General features: G+C 58.0%; 1 protein-coding gene across 1 annotated transcript in view; it reads left to right on the forward strand.

Annotated features, from left to right (window-relative positions):
- FAM129B (family with sequence similarity 129 member B) overlaps window positions 1-18160 on the forward strand; it is a 20707-nt gene extending 2547 nt beyond the window's left edge. Inside the window, exons 2-13 of the mRNA XM_023533037.1 lie at window positions 3031-3159; window positions 4790-4895; window positions 6107-6274; window positions 10765-10880; window positions 11443-11547; window positions 11645-11807; window positions 12934-13121; window positions 14080-14235; window positions 14756-14872; window positions 15106-15213; window positions 15354-15465; window positions 15966-18160. Of these exons, the coding sequence (XP_023388805.1) occupies window positions 3031-3159; window positions 4790-4895; window positions 6107-6274; window positions 10765-10880; window positions 11443-11547; window positions 11645-11807; window positions 12934-13121; window positions 14080-14235; window positions 14756-14872; window positions 15106-15213; window positions 15354-15465; window positions 15966-16567 (2070 nt within the window). The 3' untranslated portion in view covers window positions 16568-18160. The remainder of the gene's footprint in view (window positions 1-3030; window positions 3160-4789; window positions 4896-6106; window positions 6275-10764; window positions 10881-11442; window positions 11548-11644; window positions 11808-12933; window positions 13122-14079; window positions 14236-14755; window positions 14873-15105; window positions 15214-15353; window positions 15466-15965) is intronic.
- The last annotated feature ends 696 nt before the right edge of the window (window positions 18161-18856 follow it).

The raw sequence follows: 18856 nt of genomic DNA on the forward strand, positions 1-18856 counted from the left end.
TGGCCCTCCACAGACAAGAGACAGACCGTAACTGTAAACAGCCATTTGCACAGTCAAGCTAGCGCTATGAAGGGGCGAACTCAATCCATGGGGGCCCGACATCATCTGGGTGGCTCATGAGGGCTTCCTGGAAGAAAGGCCCTCTCAGCTGAGGACCTTATGAGAGAAGGAATATTGCACCAAGTCAATGGCACGTGCAAAGGCCTGGGGCTGAGCCTTAAACCGGCTTGCCTGGCTGGTGGAGACAGCACTCAAACCAGGTCCCAGATCGAGCCAAGGGCTCTTTCTGCCTCAACCCCCAGCCTTCTCAGGGTGAGGGTAAGTCAGGGCTCTGTCACAGCCTCTCGGAGCATATGTTCCTTTGATCTTGGACCCAAAAAAGGCTGGTCCCCTGGTGTCATGGCAACCTTCCTACCTCCTGATAACGGAGGGCAGAGTGGAGATGTGGCATGTCCTGGGTGTCTGGCAGGAGCACACCTGTGTGATAGGAGAGGGTTTGGACCCAGTCCAGGGGAGCTGCTTCTACAGAGTGGACAGAGCTAGAATTGCCCCCCCCACCCCCAATTTGGAAAGAAATATCCCAGGGAGGTAGGTCTCAAATAAACCGAGACAGAAGTGGGGGCCCCCTGACAGCACTAAGCTTTTACTCTGCATGAGGAATGCCTTTTACACTCACAAGGGTATGTATTTATTGTAGGAAAACAGAATTAATATGTCAGCAAAAAGAGTAAAATGAAATCACCCACGATCCCCGAAAAACAAGAACTTTTGGTCTCATTTTTGCCACTTGGGCAATTAGCCACCATGATGTTAAATCATGGTAGTAATATCATAATAATAGAAATAATAATATGAATAACGAGCATCATAATAACATCAACCGTTTTTATTAGCAACAATAATGAAAAATAATACAATAAAAACAGTAATAATAATAATAAAAACAAACAAGAATAAAAAATAGGTGCTTTGTGTGGGCACGGTTCATCCCGTTGGCACAGCTCGGCTGCCTGACAGATTATGATTATGTCCACATCTGCGGGTGCTGAGGCTTTGAGAGGTGGAGTCGCCTGTCCAGGCTCCCCTGGTGTGGACAGTGGAGGTGGGACTGGAACTTGGGCTGTCGGAACCGGGCCGGTGCTTCATCCAACCACCACCCACCAAAGATTCCCACCACGTCATCAGAGGGCTTTGCAGTCCCGAATATTTTGCCTGGGCTGTCGGTTCCGTTCTGTTTTCTGCAGGCTTTCCAATGGAAACACAACTCTGCCATTTGAAAGTCTTAAAAATAAAGCTCAAACCTGCAAGCCATCACCCATTACAGGCTGCCCAGGATTTGGGGGTGGACTTAGGGATGGAGGCGTTGAGCTCGCCTGGACCTGGGAAGGCCTGCCTGGGCAGCGAGCTGTGCCCTTAGGTGCAGGCGCCCACTGCCCCTGAGTCGAGGCTTTTGCCCTAAGCAGAGGCCTGGGGGGGATTGAAGGGCTTCGCAGGCTGTCAGGAGAGCTGTATCTGCACTCTTTCTAGAAGACCTGGGCATTGAGAGGTGGGTTGACAGTTGGCCCTGGTCTAAATATAGACCACTGAACTGCAGCTTTGTGACTTGGGCAAAGCCCACTGTGTGTGTTGGGGGGTGCGGTGGGGGGTGGTAGGGGGAACTATTTTCTTTTCCTGTAAATATTTTTATCCCTGGGTAGGAAGCAGTCTGCGGGGGTCCTATTGTTTAAGTACAATGGGCCCTCATTTTCCAAGAGTGTTTTGGCATTTCCCCTTGAAGAGTGTCGGGGAGGTTGCTGGGGAGAGGGGGCTGCGTGTGAGGAGCCAAGCCTGGGGTGGGAGAGCAGCTTGGCAGGGGCTGCTCACGTCTGACTGCAGCTGCAGGGCAGCCCAGAGACAGAGCGAGCGACTGAGGAAGGATTAGGCACCGTTAACATAATGCTTTCTCCCATTATTGCATATGATGCATATTTCCTTTTGCAAATGGAATCATATTTATTGTAGAACAGACGGAAGCTGCCTAAAAAGCCAGAGACCCCAGACTCCCCCAGCTCCTCCTCTCCAGGAGTAAGCCTGCCCCCTTGCCGCCTGTGTCTCCTTTCCTGAATCTTCTGGGTGCCGATCTGCTCAGGACGGCCACCCTCTACTTCTCCCCACATAAGTCCCTAATGGAGCGGGGAGCCTGACCCAGACTGAGGAATCCTGATGGTGGCCACGGTGGCTCCATGTGTCGTGAGCTGCGTGCACTGCCTGTCAGGTGCCAACTGCCCGTGTGATGTTTGCTTGGGTCATCTGGGATCCTCAAGATACTTCGATGAATTCGGTGCTGTCCCCATTTTACAGAAGGGAAAACTGAGGCTCAGAGAGGTGATATGACGAGTCTGAAGTCACACCGCGTCAGAGGTCGAGTCGAGGCTAGGGCTTTGCGGGAATGTCTGGGTGGTCCCGCAGTCTCCAGTCTGCCAGGATGCCCGTGAAGTGTCGAACCCGCCAGACTGAGGTCCCCTCCCTCCCGCCCAGATTCATGTCAGCTGTCAGAGCTGAGCACGTTCTCCGGAGCCACCTTGGTCAAGTGTGTGTTGCCCTGAGGATAAGCTGAGGCCCAGGGCTGAGAAGAGGCTTGGGGGTGCTGGCGTGGGGGTGTCCCCTCTGCTGGGGTGACAGCCGTGCACCCTCGCTGTAGTGGGGGCGGACCGGGAAGCAGCTTGCCGCAGACTCCAGAAAGTCCCAGGCCCGTCCTGAGGTAGCCGTGCCTGCTGAGGGCCAGGACGGACTGGGGTCCTGGCTGGGCTCTGAATCGTGGTGCTCGGCCTGGGTTGAAGCCCCGACATCACCGCTGCTCCTCCTGGGTCTTGGGGAGCCCCCTTCACTGCCCTGGGCCTCACTTTCCTCGTCTGCCCAGTGGGTGAGACACAGCCCTGCCTCGGGGGGCCCTTGCAGGTGAGCACGCAGGCACTGCAGGCCAGGCTGTCACCTTCTTGGAGGACCCGTTCCCTCGCCAGGCCTCACTGCCCGCCCTCCTCGCTCCCACAGGTGCCTCTGGATGAGCGCATCATCTTCTCGGGGAACCTCTTCCAGCACCAGGAGGACAACAAGAAGTGGAGGAACCGCTTCAGCCTCGTGCCCCACAACTACGGGCTGGTTCTCTACGAGAACAAAGTGGTGAGGCCGCCGCCCCAGCCAGCCTGGGGCCCCGCGCTGAGCCCCCAGCCCCTCCTGGCCCCAGCCGGGTCTTCTTCCCCTTCTCCTCAGACACCCGCCTCCCCCGGCTGTCTTCCTCTAGAGCCGTTATCACGCCACTCGCCCCGCTCCTAAATCCGGGACACCAGACCCCCACCCTCACCCTGCCGCCCGCATCCCCACTCTGCCGTCACCAGGGCCAAAGCGGAACCTCAGCACCCTCCCCAACCCGTTCCCACCTCCCTGGCTCTAAATTTCATCCATCCAGGCATCCAGCTCTCTGGCTCCCCGATAACCAACTCGCTAGCTCCTACCCGCCCCTCCAGACCTCTCTCAGGTCCCTCCAAAGCTCTCCATTTCCAGGGCCCTCGCCCAGGCCTCCCCCACCTGGGCCTCCTGCCGCTCAGCTCCTCGCAGGTCCCACCCTTGTTCTTAAGCAGCCATTCCCCGCCCGCTTACCCCTGGATGGTGGTTCTATCTCCTTCCACCCCCTTGCACCTCCCTGCCCTGCAATGGCCGGATGTGTCTTGCAGAGAGTCCTTATCTTTGCCGTGAGCCCCTGGAGAAGAAGCCCTACCCCGTTACGGCGCAGACCCAATTTTTTCTACCAGACATTTCTCCAGAGCAGCTAGAGGACAGGCTTGAGCCCTCTGTTTCAAAGCGAGTCAGTGCTGGAGTAACAGTCAGGAGCAACCTATTGCCCCAGGGCGGTGGTTCTCAAATTGGTAGAATTGAATGGGACTCGCCTGGGGGGCTCGTTAAAATAATCTGGACGGTGTCCTAGAGGTTCCATCTGCTCTGGAGAAATGTGTTGAATAGTGACACCTAGTGGCAGGATATAGCATGGCAACCCAGCTGTATGAGCTACTGCAGAGCCACGTTTTTCCCCACTGAAGGAAGAAAGCAGTGCCCAGACCTAACTCTCCTCCAGAGGGGACTTGTGTGGTGCTCAGAACTTAGGAAGCTGGTGGACAGGATGACGGTTAAAGACCCTGGGCTCTGGAGGCTGACAGGCCATGTTCATATCCTAGGTCCCTACTTGCAGCTGTGTGAACTTGTGGCTGATAATGGGACCCACCTATTGGGTTGTGAGTGTTCTGTGCAATGAAGCATGCAGCGCCTATAGCACAGTGCCTGATATGTAGTGAATGCTCAGCTAGTGGTAGCTACGGATAATAGAGGCGGTAGTATCGGTAGTGCTGACAGTAACAGAAATCTCAGCATGTTTACTTGTCCTTGCTGCGCCAGGCACTGTGGACTGCCTCACTCAGACCTCACGCAGCCCTGTGAGGTAGGAGTCATTATTACCCTGGTTTTATAGAGGACGAAAGAAGCCTGGGAGGTGAAGGAGGCTTGTCCTCAGTGTCATACAGACGGTAGTCAAGTGGAGCCAGGATGTGAGCCCAGAGCCTGGGTCCGGTCACTCTACCGTGTTGACTCGTGTTGGCTAGACTCCTCTTTCTGTTCCCTGCTCCTCCATCCTTTCCCTCATCCTCCTCCCCACCTTGGGCAGGCAACACTGAGTTGGATCCTGGAGCCAGAGCTGGAGATGGGATTTACCCTAGACCACACCTGTAACCCCCAGGGACCATCTCTCTTACCCTCTCCTTAGGCGTATGAGCGGCAGGTCCCACCCCGAGCTGTCATCAACAGCGCAGGCTACAAAATCCTCACATCCGTGGACCAGTACCTGGAGCTCGTTGGCAACTCCTTACCAGGTAAAGGAGCAGCCATTCAAAGACAAAATGCCCTGGGATGTGGCTGGGGGAGGCAGGGGCGGGGAAGGGCAGTCCTGACCCCTGAGCTCCAGGCTCCAGGTTTGCAGAAGGACCAGCATGGCCTAAGCCCACAGAGAGGAGGCCTGAGGCCACACAGGGAATCAGGGCTGAACCCCAGCAGCGTGGGCTCCACCCCAGTACCCAGCTTCCTGAACCCGATGGCCACAGCTGTGCAGTGGGGCTCTCACCCTCTATCCTTCCTCTTTCCTGAGTCCTTGAGGGACTGGGGAGAAGACGATCGGGGTGACCCAGCTTTGTAAACTGCTGAGTCAATACTGCATTTGCGAGGAGTTATTTTCGGCGTCCTGTTTCCAACCCATCCTGTCACAGGCTCCCGGAAGCCTTATGAGAACACATCAGATGATCCCGGGGAAACTAAAGGGTTGGGGGGAGATGCTGGCCCGGGGAGCAACGTGTGCCCCCAGATAGGACGTGGGACTAAAGCGCCCCTGTGTGGCTGAGGGCTCAGGTGGTGTTGGCATTCCTGGATTCCAGCCCCTGCTCTGGCTTTGTTTTGCTGTGTCTTCTTGGGCAACACGGCACTGACCTTGGGGTAGTCTGGACCCCACGAGGTGCTGTGTTCACTGAGCCCAGCCCAGGGACACAGACAGAGCCAGGGCGCAAAGAAAAATTGCTATTGTCCTGTTATTAACAGCAGTGGCGAGGACCACTCATCTCACTGGATCTCGAATATCCATGTGGTTAAAATAGAGAGAGAAAAATCTCCTTTTATTTATTTTCTACCTCCCATCTCCCAGGCCTCCCTTCCCCCCGCTTGGACATTTAAACCACACTTTGGCCTCCACAGCTAAAATTTAAAGGGAAACCCAAGAAGGTAATGCTCGGCCTCGTACCTGAGGGCTCTGACCCTGGTCATTTGTGACTCACACACGGAGTTTAGAACCTTCCCCAAGAGCGAGTGGATGTGACTGCATTACCAGCTCTGAGAAATGGGTCTAAACAGGTGCCAGGGGATTCTGGGGCCCCTTCAGCCAGGCTGTGGAGGACGCAGCAAGAAAGGATGCTGCCTCCTCAGTGACGTGCTGGTCACCCCAGGACAGGCCGACTCTCTCTGGACCTGAGCCTACCCCTCAGATTAAGACCCAGGGCAACTGCAGAGGGCAGCCGCTCAGAGCTCACTGTGTCCACAGGGACCACCTCGAAATCGGGCTCCGCCCCCATCCTCAAGTGCCCCACGCAGTTCCCACTCATCCTCTGGCATCCTTCTGCACGACACTACTACTTCTGCATGATGACAGAAGCCGAGCAGGACAAGTGGCAGGCTGTCCTGCAGGACTGCATCCGGCACTGCAACAACGGTGAGTGGCCTTCAGGCCCCCCGGGCCACGGTGGGGGCATGGAGTGAGATCCCCTGGGTTTTTGCCCAATGGTGGCACCTAGTGTGGCTGAGTGTGGTATGACAACCCTGCTCTACGAGCTGTTGTCATTTTCCTTCTGGGCTCGTCAGAAACCATGGTGATGCCACCCTTAGCCTTTTTCCCTGGATGAAAACAGTTCTGCATTGCTCAGAAAAAATTCAGGAAATTGCTCTCCAGATGGGTGTGGTTAGCTGTGCCCTCGAACCCTGGGTCACAGGATCAGAATCCTGATGCTGCCACTTCCTTAGGACCTGACTTACCTCTGAAATGGAGATATGATTCCTCCTGTGTCTGAGAGTTCACAGTGAGAATCCACTCAATGCTTATACAAATTCTTTTTTTTTTTTTATTATATCATTTCTTCCCTTACCACCGACCTCTAGGTAGTCTGAGAAGTTCACTTCCGCCCTCGGGGCCTCAGTGTCTTCTCATTTGTGAGCTTATGAGGTCTTGTCCGGCCCACTCATTCACTCAGCAAACATTTTTAGTGTCTGGGCACTGAGGATGCAACAGGGAGGAAGACGTGGTCCCGGCCCCTGAGCTGCCTGCAGCCTGGTGGTGGAGACAGATGTTAAACAGATGGGTTCACCCGGGGCGATGAGTCACAGCTGTACTGGGTGCTGGGGGAGTCACCAGGGGAGGCTTGAGGGTGTGACTGTACTGGGGTGGGGGGGTTGCTGATCCTGTGTTTGGGGTGCGTGGGTCAGGGCGGCTCCCTTGAGGAGGTGTTGGTTCAGCTGAGCCCTGGTTCATCTGAGTCTCCCAGCAGCGTGAGGAGACTTCCTGACAGGTGGCAGCGGCATGAGGGGAGGCCCAGAGGCGGGAGCAGGTTAGAATGGCAGGAGGCCCTGAAGAGGAGAGGGGGAGACCTGAAATGGGGCTGCAGGGGACCCTGGGGTCAGGTCAGGAGAGCCTCGTAGGGCTCTAAGGAGTTTGATCAAGAAAGCTTGTGATTGTTTCCGGAAGTTCTTTCTGCGCTTGTGGAAGGAGCAACCCTGTTTTGTCTCCTAGTGACCTGGCCTTAGGGCAGCAGAGGGAGGCGGCTGTGCCTGCCGCTGCCCACCCTGCGGGCCTGGCACACCTTGGGCTCAGCTCCACACGGAGGTGGACAGGTGGTGGGGGCACCCGTGCCTGGAGGCCGGCAGCCATGGTGACTCGGCTCACCTCACCTACCCTCTGGACTCTCCAGAGCCGCCTCTGCCCTGTCTGGAGTCTGACAGGCAGAGGAACCAGGTCTTCGTCAGGCCGATCCCTGCCACCTGGGCCGGGCCTTGGCGCCCACAAAGGGCCTCCTGTTCCCAGGTCCCCAGAGGTGGTGGGGCCAGGACTGGGCGGAGGTGATTTGGTCTCTGGTTGCCTGGAGGAGGGGGCGCCCTCCCTCCTCCCTTCTTCCTCCCTCCCTCTCTCCCTCCCCCTAACCTTGGCCCAGCTCCACCCTTTCCAGGTGTCCAAGGCTAATGGCTGACCTGGCAGGGTGACCCCAGGTCAGGTGGAGGATGGGGCCAGAATGAGGTGGGGAAGAGTCACCATTTCAGTTCCCCTGGGGGCTGATCAACTGGGGCTTTGTGGGATTGTTAGCAGGGGTAAATGAGCCGGCTCTTGTAGAGCACTTGGCCCCGCGCCTGGCATCTAGCGAGTGCTCAGCTGGGAGGCCTAGGGGAGCCCCTTGGGCGTGGGTGCTGCGGGCAGGAGAGGAGGTCAGGGAGAGCTGCTGAGGGGCAGGAAGGAGGGCGAGAAGGGGTGTCTTGCAGCAGGAAAGTGTTCCAGAGCTGACAAGTCTGGTTTCAGACGTGCCTTTCCTCCATGCTGAGGACTGTGGGAAAGTTCTCGGCTTCCTTGAGCTGGGGAGGCTGGGCCTGGAATTTGTGGAGCCTGGAATTGCTCACTCCAGGGGCTGCCAGGAAGTAGGGGTGGGGGGTGGGGAAGGAGGCCAAGCTGGGTGGACGCCAGCTCATGGAGGGGGGGGCCTCACATCCTGCATTCCTGGAGCAGCTGGGGGTGGCAAGAGGCAGCTGAGGCACTGAGCTGAGCCCTGGGGGTGGGCGTGGGGCGCAGAGGTCAAGGCCTCTTCCTGTCTGCTGCCCAGGACTAAGGAATGCGATTTCCTTTCTCAGCCTGACACCGATGACCCCACAGGCTGGAATTCTCCAGGTCTCGCTGGAGTCAGTGGGTTGTGGGTTCGAGCCCTGGTCCTTCCCTAGCTGTGTGTCCTTGGGCCAGTAACTGCCTCCCTGAGCCTCTTCTCATTGGGAAAAGCGGGCTGAGAATGGCCGTTCCTCACAGGACTGTTTTGAGGACTGGATGAGGAAATGTGTTCGAGTGTCTCACTGGCTCTGGCGCCACAGCAAAGCATCACGGACCGGGTGTCTTAAACAGTAGAAATTAATTTTCTTACAGTTCTGGAGTCTGGGAGTCCAAGGTCAAAATGTCAGCAGCTTCGTTTTCTTCTGAGGCCTCGCTCCCTGGCTTGCAGGGGGCCACCTTCTCCCCGTGTCTTCACATGGTCCTCGCCCCCGTGCGTGAACATTTTCTGTGCCCAGATTTCCTTTTCGTAAGGACACCGGTCATATCGGATCAGAGCCCTGCCTAGTGACCTCATTTTACCTTAATCTTTTAAGTCTCTATCTCTAAATACAGTCCCATTCTGAGGTTCTGGAGGTTAGGGCTTCAACATATGAATTTGAGGTGCGTGTGGGGGGACACAATAGCTCGGGGGGGGTGACCCTTACTTTTATAAAACTTGGCAGCTCGGCATGCAGACAAGGGATGCTCTAAGAGTCTGGGTGAGCAGAGTCAGGGCTCGAACCGCCAGCCTCCTTCCTGCTGCCTGCCCTTCCTGCCGCTGGGAAAGCATCCCAGCCTGGCACACCTGGCTGTCGCCTGTAGAGTGTAAATGCCCTGACGTCGAAACCTGGTCTCTGGGAGACAGTGTCCCTCCTTGGGGCAGGGGGGTGGTGGGGTGGTGGTTCTCCTGGCCCAGGTGGGTGGCACCCCGCCCCAGGGGCTCTGCACAAGCCTCGTCTAGAACACCCCTTCTCTGCTCCAGTCACTCCTGCCTGATGTCAGGGCCCTGACATGCAGGGGTAAGACGCCCCCTGCCCCCATTTTAGTTCAGGGAGCGGTCACTGCACGGATGGGGCCCGGGCCTCAGTTTCCCCACTGCTGAGCTCCCTCCCAGCTCCGACAGGCAGTGATTTCTGCGGTCAGCCGGATGTGGGAAGGGAGGGGTCTTCCCCACACCAGAGCGGGGCTTTTTCTCTGTGGGGGTGATTCAGCCTGTAGTCATCGCAGGAGGAGCTTCGGTTTCAGGGGTGCAGGGTGCTGTTTCCCTTCCCTCAGCTCTGGGGACACAGTGGTCGGGGGCACGTGGCCAAGGTAGCCGCCCGCTGCCTGGCTCTGTGGTGTTTAACCACACTCTTCCCCAAGCCAGCTTTTGCAACTTCCTGCAGCCTGCCTCCCCAGCACCCAGTCTGGAGCTTCATTGATACCTGCCTCACCATCACGGGGGAGGTGGGCAAACTCAGATGGGCCACCGCCACTACTAACAAAAATAGAAAAATTGTATTTTGTAGTCAGACCCGAATACACAGTGGTGACCGAGGGCCTGCCCACAGAAGCAAAAGCAGTTTCTTGCTACAGTTACTCGTCGAGTACAATATGCAGCCCCATGCTGGGGCCTGCACTGTCGTCCCTGGAGCCTCCCAGTGGTTGTGCAAGGCCAGGCCGGGTCATGGTTCCCACTGTTCAGAAGGGGACACTGAGTCCCTTTAGGTTTCAGTGATCTGGAACCAGGCTTGGCAAACTATACCCCATGGGCCGAATTCAGTCATGGCCGACTGCTGTACATCAAGTTCACGCACAGGTTGTCTGTGGCCGCTTCCGTGCATGCTGCAGTGGCAGAGTTGCGTTGCGGCAGAGATGATCTGGCCTGCAAAGCGGAAAGCATTTATCGTCTGGCCCCGAGCAGGGAAAAGTTGCAGGCCCCCGAAGCAGAGAGTAGGGGGAGGGGGCAGGACGAGAATGAAAACCTCAGGGCAGCCGCCCCTGGAAGGATGGGTGGCTTCTAGTCCTGGCTCTGCCATCGCTGCCCGGAACCTGGTCTGACAGCTGTGCAGTAGAGAGAATGACGGTCCCCGTGTCTTGGGGTGATTGTCAGGACTTGACATAAGGGGGGTCTGAAGGCCTGCCTTGCTGCTGTCGGTGGTGTTATTGCTGTTGCGGTCACTCCAGCTTTTCCTGCCACAGTTACTACAAAGGCAGTGGAGGGTCACAGGTGGCGGTGTGCATGGGTACACGCTCGCTCCTGTGTGTGTGTGTGTGTGTGTGTGTGTGTGTGTGTCTGTGTGTGTGTTTGGCCGTCAGTCGGTGGTCTTGGTGGAGGCCACGGGGCCATCCTGCTGACCTCCCCTCCCCCTCCCATCCCTGAGCAGGGATCCCTGAGGACTCCAAGGTGGAGGGCCCTGCGTTCACGGATGCCATTCGCATGTACCGCCAGTCGAAGGAGCTGTATGGCACCTGGGAGATGCTGTGTGGCAACGAGGTGCAGGTGAGGCCAGGAGAGCTGGCAGGGAGACTGTCCAGAGGGTGGAGCTGGGCACAGAGATGGGGCTCTGGGGCACTGAACGTTCGGACAGAGACGACGAGCTCAGATTTGGACAAGTGGAAGCTGAGGTGGGTCATGCAGGTGGAGATACTTGTTATTTTGTTCAGTCATTTACTGAGCGCCGGCCCTGGACCAGGGGCCAAGGCACCGCTGTGAACAAGAGGGACGTAGCTCTGGCCCTCTCTGTCTAGCAGGAAAAACAAACATTTGACAAATAAACACACACACCTCCATGCTTAGGCAAGGGGAGAGAGGTGCGGTGTTCTGGACAGGGAGGCCGCATGTGCAAACGCCCTGAGGTGGGACCCCTGAGCCTGCAAGATGCCCAAACAGATAAGCTGGGACCTGTGGGAATGATGCTCAGGAGAGAGACGAGTGGAGACATGGAGCAAAGGGCCAAACCGCAAGGGAGTAGGGACCTGAGAGGCCGGGCTTGACCATACGTGGCGAGGAGCGCGCCTAGACACAAGCCAACCCCTGCCCCGGCTGTGCCTCCCGGTTCTAGATCCTGAGCAACCTGGTGATGGAGGAGCTGGGCCCTGAGCTGAAGGCGGAGCTTGGCCCCCGGCTGAAGGGGAAACCGCAGGAGCGGCAGCGGCAGTGGATCCAGGTGGGTGGGCCTGGGCTTAGGGGCGGGGGCGGGCGGGGGGGGCCTGCAGTTTCCCGGCACCCTCATCCTGGCCCTGACACCGAATCTCTGCCCCCAGATCTCGGATGCTGTGTACCGCATGGTGTACGAGCAGGCCGCAGCGCAGTTTGAGGCGGTGCTGTCTAAGCTACAGCTGGCCCGGCCAGCCATGGAGGCGGTCATCCGCACCGACATGGACCAGATCATCACCTCCAAGGAGCATCTGGCCAGCAAGATCCGAGGTAGGCAGACCACCTGCCTTGCCTGTCATCGCCCAGCTGAGCTGCTGGGACCATGGGCTCTCCAAGGGCCCGGGCAGACCGCCTTTATTTCATGGATCCGTGTACATTTCTCAGCGATGACACAACTCATTGTTTTACAAAACAGAAATCAAATCCGAGCCATTTTTTTTTTTTTTTTCCAACCCCCGTAAGTTGTTTTGTAGCTATTATTTCTATAAAGCCAGATCTCGAAGATCTAGATTTCTGTCAAGGAGGTTCAGCTTCTGCTCATCTTTGATTAGTCACAGATTGACACCACGTGTCATTTTAGCAGACGTCAGCTTAACTTTGTGATGATTCACTTTCACCAAATCTGACTTTTCCGAGCGAATTTATGCGCCTTTCTGTTCCTAGCCAGATGGGACCCTTTTTGGTCCCTTGTCATCGTAACACATTGGCTGTGTGCAGTTTTATTTGTCGTCAGTTGCTCGAGGATGTTTCTATGCTAGCTGTGTTCATTGTGAGCTGCCTAGGACACCAAGAGCCGACATTTATTTTGTGGAACAAACAATACACGTTGGGCAGGGGAAAGGGAGGGACATCAAAACACCGGAGGGTAAAAATGCCTTGGTCTGAACGTCCTGGAGATGGTCCCGGCCCCCGGGGACGCTGCCTTTCACGTGGTTACGCCGTGCCAGAGCAGGACTGGGCTTCATGTTTGCAGAACCGAGGCTCAGGGAATCGACTAAAGCGTTCTCCCTTTTTTTTCCCTAAATGAAGGAGCAAGACCCCCAAAGATGTTTTTCTCTACCTCTAGCGAAGCAGAAAAACCACCGGCACCTTTAGACCAAACGTTCCCTAGCTTCTTGTCATCATAGTTTCAGAAACATCAGGGTCCAGTCTCAGAATACCATAGTATTTTGTCTCCATGGATTTCTCCACGGCCAATGAGTCTTTATTAGCTTTCTCTAGAATTATTGTTTGCTACTGTTGTCACCTGTAGATTTCTCCACCCCCCCACCATTTTTTTTTTTTTTTTTTGATTTCTTTAAAAAAATAACCTAGCGGCATGCCTCTAGCTTCCGGGGGGCTGGCTGGGGAGATGCCTCCGGGGTGGCATCAGCTAACCTGCTCCCTCTGGGCGCAGCCTTCATTCTCCCCAAGGCGGAGGTGTGTGTCCGGAACCACGTTCAGCCCTACATCCCATCCATCCTGGAGGCCCTCATGGTGCCCACCAGCCAGGGCTTCACGGAGGTGCGGGACGTCTTCTTCAAGGAGGTCACCGACATAAACCTGAACATCATCAATGAGGGCGGCATCGACAAGCTGGGCGAGGTGAGGCCAGTCCCCTGCTCCTCCTTGGGAAGCGGGGGGTGCCTCCTGGGTTTGGGTCGGGCCCTCGCTGTGACCCAGGGTGGGCCGCCCCCTCCTGGCATAATCCATAAGTAGAGGGTCTGAGGGGCTGAGTGCGTGAAGCCATAGCTGTTGGCTGCCCTGTGGGGGGCTGGCAGGGAGAAGAAAGGGGAGCCTACCCCCTGCCACCAGGTTTGTAAGCCAAGCTGGTTACTAAATAATCAAAGACCTTAACAGAAGGGAAGGAGAGAAGGAGGACAAGAAGGAAAGAAAGGAGGGGAAAAAGGAAAGGTGAGCTTCAGCTGTGAGTTATGTAATTATCGAGGTAGAATTAAATACATGGATGCCATTTCACGTACCCCAGGAATGGAGATAGCCCAGTTCTCTCACTGGTCCTCAGTTATTTGGTTCTTTGGCTGAATGCCCTCCCACAGACTCCATATTGGGGTCCTCGGCTGCCTGGAGCCGCACATAGTTGTCAGGTGCAGGTAGAATTGATCCTGTGATCTCAGCCTCTTTTTCCATGCCTCAAATTGGAGAGTCCACAGACAGTAATAATCACAGAGTTTGAGAACCAGAAAGAACCTTAGAGATCATGAAAAACCATCTCCTGACTTTGAGAGTGAGGACACTGAGGCTCAGAGAGGATGAGTGAGTTGCCCACGGTCACCCTGTGCCACGGTCACACTGCCAGCACCCAGGCTGTGCTGCTGGACCAGGCTCCTTTCGCCTTCAGATCCTCATCCTTCCTGCCCCGGGCCCTCCAGGGCTTACACCTGTGGGCACCACTCCACCCCCGCCAGGTGGCCTTCTCTGGTGCTAGTACCGGCCCCAGGGCCTGGACTCCCAAGGGGCCAGGCAAGGCGTGTGGGTCCGTGGGGGCCGCCCAGCCACTCAGGTGGCCCTAGCTCAGGCCCCATGCATCCCTGTCTCCCTGCAGTACATGGAGAAGCTGTCCCAGCTGGCGTACCACCCCCTCAAGATGCAGAGCTGCTACGAGAAGATGGAGCCGCTGCGGCTCGATGGTCTGCAGCAGCGTTTCGACGTGTCCAGCACGTCCGTGTTCAAGCAGCGAGCCCAGATCCATATGCGTGAGGTGGGCCCGAGGCTCCTGCCCCAGCACACCACACACCCGCCTTCCAGAGTCCCCATCTCCTGGGAGAGCGCCCCCACCTTACCCCGGGCCCCCCCCCGTAAGCCGCGCTGCGGCCGTTCTCAGCCCCGGTGTGCTCTCTCCTGCACGAGTTTCGTGCGCTCTCCCATCTGTTTGGAACACCTGCCCCTCTGTTCATTGGATTAACTTGGTCTCATCTTTCAGGTCTCGGCTTAGAGACCCCCTCCTCCGGGAAGCCCTCCCTGCTCCCCAAGCCCTTTCCTCCAGGGCCCAGGACCTGTTTCCTATTGTCTTGAGGCAGGGACTGGCCCCAGTGCCCAGCACGGTGCCAGCACACAGTAGGCACTCAGTAATGGTGTGAGGGAGGGAGCACAGTGAGTCCACAGGCTGCCAACTGCTCCCGGGAAGGCCTGGGGTGGCCGGCTGAGGAGCCCCTCAGAGGTGTGCAGGAGGGGCTGTGGTCACTCTGGAACCTTCACGTGCCCTATGGTGTGTCCTATAGCAAATGGACAATGCCGTGTACACCTTCGAGACCCTCCTGCACCAGGAGCTGGGGAAGGGGCCCACCAAGGAGGAGCTGTGCAAGTCCATCCAGAGGATCCTGGAGCGGGTGCTGAAGGTGAGCGGCCCTGCCCGCTGGCCCTTGACCTATCCCTAAGTGTGGCTGAGCCCTGAGCCCAGTCCCCAGGCTGGCACCGGGACCACTGTCCCTACGAGAGGTGTCACCCACCCCCTTGCAGAGATGAGGATGGTGAAGCTCAGATCAGACCACCGGCCTTCTATCTTCCTGCCGGGGGCCGGTGGAGCCCACTGACTTGGCGCCCCCTGCCCCCTGGCTCCTCTTCCCGGCAGAAATACGACTATGACAGCAGCTCTGTGCGGAAGCGCTTCTTCCGAGAGGCATTGCTGCAGATCACGATCCCATTCTTGCTCAAGAAGCTGGCCCCCACCTGCAAGTCGGTGAGTGCACCGGACTCCCACTCAGCCCCAGCCTGCCCCGGCCCCTCGGCCGCAGCCCCGTCCCAGTCCCTGAGAGCCAGAGTCGGCCTGACCGGCGGCCCTGACCAGCCCTCTCTCTGCCCCGTCTCCCTGCCTGGTAGGAGCTGCCCCGGTTCCAGGAGCTGATCTTCGAGGACTTCGCCAGGTTCATCCTGGTGGAGAACACGTACGAGGAGGTGGTGCTGCAGACGGTCATGAAGGACATCCTGCAGGGTGCGTGCTAGCCCTGTCGCCCGGGGGCCTGGCCGCAGAGCTGGGTGGCTGTCTCCCTCGCCGCCGCCACTGGTGGCATTCTTACTGCTGGGAGGGTGATGGAGGCGGCCGCCCAGAGGTCTTCCCGATGGGGTTGAAGAAGCTGCACAGAAAATCATGAGCCTTGAGCCTGTGGGCCGGGTTAGGCCCACTGTTATGTGGCCCCCGGAAGGTAGCGTCATGTGTCTGTGCCTTAGTTTCTTCATGGGTCCTTGGCATTTCAGGGAGCGTCAGATGAGTGACAGGACGACATGGTGGTCACCAACGTGGGCTGGGGGTTAGGGTCTTGGCTCCTGCGTCCTAGCAGTGAGGCCTGGAATGAATAACATCCCAGTCATGACGCCCACTCAGGCTGTGGGGAGGCCTCTGGGGGATGATGCTGGTCACAGCTGGGCACAGTATAGGGTGTGGCGGCAGCTGTGGGTCCTGTGGTAAATGTCCTGACCCCTTTGGCCCCACAGCCGTGAAGGAGGCCGCTGTGCAGAGGAAGCACAACCTGTACCGTGACAGCATGGTCATGCACAATAGCGACCCCAACCTGCACCTGCTGGCCGAAGGCACGCCCATTGACTGGGGTGAGGAGTATGGCGATGGCGGTGGCAGTGGCGGCAGCAGTGGGAACAGCGGTGATCCCAGCCCCAGTGTCCCAGAAGCAGCCACCACCTCAGAGAAACAACGGCGTGCCAAGCAGGTGGTGTCCATGGTCCATGACGAGGCAGGGCTGCCCTTTGAGGCTGGCCCTGAGGTACTATCACCTGTATCCCTGGACAGTGTCACCGAGCTCCGTGGCCTGCTGGCCCAGGATCTGCGGGCTGAGAGCCCCCCGCCGGCCGGACCCCTGCTCAACGGGGCCCCCCTGCGGGAGAGCTCCCAGCCTGTGGCCACCCCCGAGGCCTCACCACCTGCCTCGCCCCTCCGGCAGCTCCCGCCTGGAAAGGCTGTGGACCTTGAACCTCCCAAGCCCAGTGACCAGGAGACCGGGGAGCAGGTGTCTAGCCCTGGTGGCCGCCCTGCCATCCACACTACCACCGAGGACAGTGCGGGGGTGCAGACTGAATTCTAGGCTGGTCGCCCCCAAGCTTCTGTTGGACAAGGCACATGGGCCCCTCCCTCCAAGGCACTGGCAGGCTTGGCTCCAGGCGGGAGTGCCAGATCTGTGTCTCCGGGTAGAGGTGGGGCAGGGCTAGTATGCGTCTGGGGCTGGGCAGGGACGGCCCACCTGAGTCACTTTATTGGGTTCGGTCATACTTTGTTGCTCCATTTTCTTTTCTGTGGGCTGATCTCAGCTTTCCTCCTCGTGCTGGGGGCTGAGCAGAGATGAGGGGGCTGGGAAGCTCTCAGTGGCCCCGATTCTCTGGGTCCTCCCTTCCTGCCCTTCCTCCGTGGCCTGCCTCCCTCGTGGGTCTTGCCATCCTTGCAGAGGGAGGTAAAGGCTTTGTCTGCTGTGACTCAGCCCTTGAATTCTCTGCCCTCGCTAAGGGCTCATTGGAACTGGGAACATGTAGCGCTGAGCCCCATCTTGGTCACACTCCCCTCCTGCTCTCCCTGGCTGGGCCCACTGGTCACAGTGTCAGAGTGGACACTGGCCTCACCTTTCCGATCCCGGGTGAGGGGAGGTTCAAGGAGGGGGTCTTCGGGCTAGAGTCAGGCTGGGGGATGCTGGGGGAGGGGGTGCCTCATGAAGCAGGGTGGGGCCACAGGCCTGGGGATGGAGTAAGAACGGTCTGGAACGTGCTGGTCTGGGGAGAGGAAGTGTCAGAGGGCAGGCAGGAGCGAGCCCTGCCCAGGTGTTACTGGGGGCGGAGGTGTTACCGGGAGTATGTGCAGCAGGAGGCGAGCGGGCAGAGGGAGCGGAGCTGGACGCCGAGCGGGCATTCGGGCCTCTCTCCCTCCCAGCCCCAGCTGTCGCTGCCCACTTGCTCGCCGGGATCTAGTCCTCGGGAGTCCCTCCGTTGCCCCTGCCCCTTCTGTACCCACAGACTGTGCTGTGACTTGTTGCTCAGAGGCAGGGTTTAGTGGGTGCGGGTTCTGTCTTCTATGGGCCATCTCCACGGTACGCGCTGTCCACCAAGGGAGTTGGTGGGGCTCCTGAGGGGCCACAGGTCCCCAAAGCACTGCTGGCAGCTTCTTGGAGGCTCTTAGGCTGTGGCTTGGCTCCTGCTGAGTTACCCAGTCACCTCATCCTGAAAATTCCAGGCCCCTTTTCAAAGCATGAGTCACCTAGGGCCCGGCCAACCTTCCTCAGCTTTTTAGTCCTAGGGGTGAGGGTCAAGCTGGGGCGACCCCAGCCCAGCACCTCCACATCCCTCCCCTTCTGCTTCAAGGGGAGGGCGGGCAGAGCAGAAACTGACTCCTTTGGGGTCCTCAGCGTGGGGCCCCCACCCCGCCCTGCATCCTCCGTCCCCTCGTACTTCCTGGGGCCCTGGCCTTGGACCCCCAGGACGTGTGGCAGTGACTGGTGCTCAGGGCCCTCAGTCCCCACCAGCCCTAACCTCAAACGCCTCACTAACCTCTTCTACCAACACTCCGTCTTAAGACGCTGTCCTGTAGTGCCTTCTTTTGGGGTTTTCCAATCATCCTTCCCAGATATTGTATTAAAAATATTATGCAAACTGTTTAAGCTTTTACTAATCAATAAATGCTTTATTTAAAGCCAGTGGCCTGTGTGTCGTGCCAGCAGGGGGAGACCTGGGCTGGAGGCTGGTTAGGAGGCCCATGTACCCTGGCTTTCTGCGATCATCTGACCGAGTACCTAGAGGTCAGAGTTCTTAGAGTATCCCATTTTACAGAGGTGGAGACCAAGGCTGAGCGAGAGGATACAGAGCATGCAGGTGACCGGCCTGTCAGCAGCTCAGGCAGCTTCCTCAGCTAGACCTGCGCAGGGCGCTCCTCATGCCACCTCGGGTGACAGTGAGGCCAGGAGGTTCACCTGCTTCTTGCTGTTGGCCTCGGCAAGTCACTAACAGCCTCGGGGGCCTCATCTATAAAAGGGAAGTCATCGAAGTCCTTTCTCCCAGGGCCTCATGAAGATTCAGGGAGAGTCTCTGAGAAACGCGGTGCTCTGCAGAGTCCCTGCCCCCCGCAGGCCTCAGTCTCCCCTCATGACCAAGGGGAGCCCAGAAGGGCGAGGAGAGGGAACTGTCAAAGGTCACCGGGGGGCAGAGGACAGCGGGGGAAGAGGCCCCAGCTCCTGCCTGGAAAGCAGGACTCACCCCACAAGAGGACCCTCGGGTCCCGCTCCAGCCCACAGGATTGATAGACGACCCCAGTGAGGCAGGAAAACGGGCCTAGGCTCTTTCTGCCACCCCAGGGCCTATCCCCTGCATCTAGGTGGCTCTTGGCACTGCGCCTG

The sequence above is a fragment of the Pteropus vampyrus genome, unplaced genomic scaffold (assembly GCF_000151845.1).
Source record: "Pteropus vampyrus isolate Shadow unplaced genomic scaffold, Pvam_2.0 Scaffold95, whole genome shotgun sequence".
Taxonomy (NCBI): Eukaryota; Metazoa; Chordata; class Mammalia; order Chiroptera; family Pteropodidae; genus Pteropus; species Pteropus vampyrus.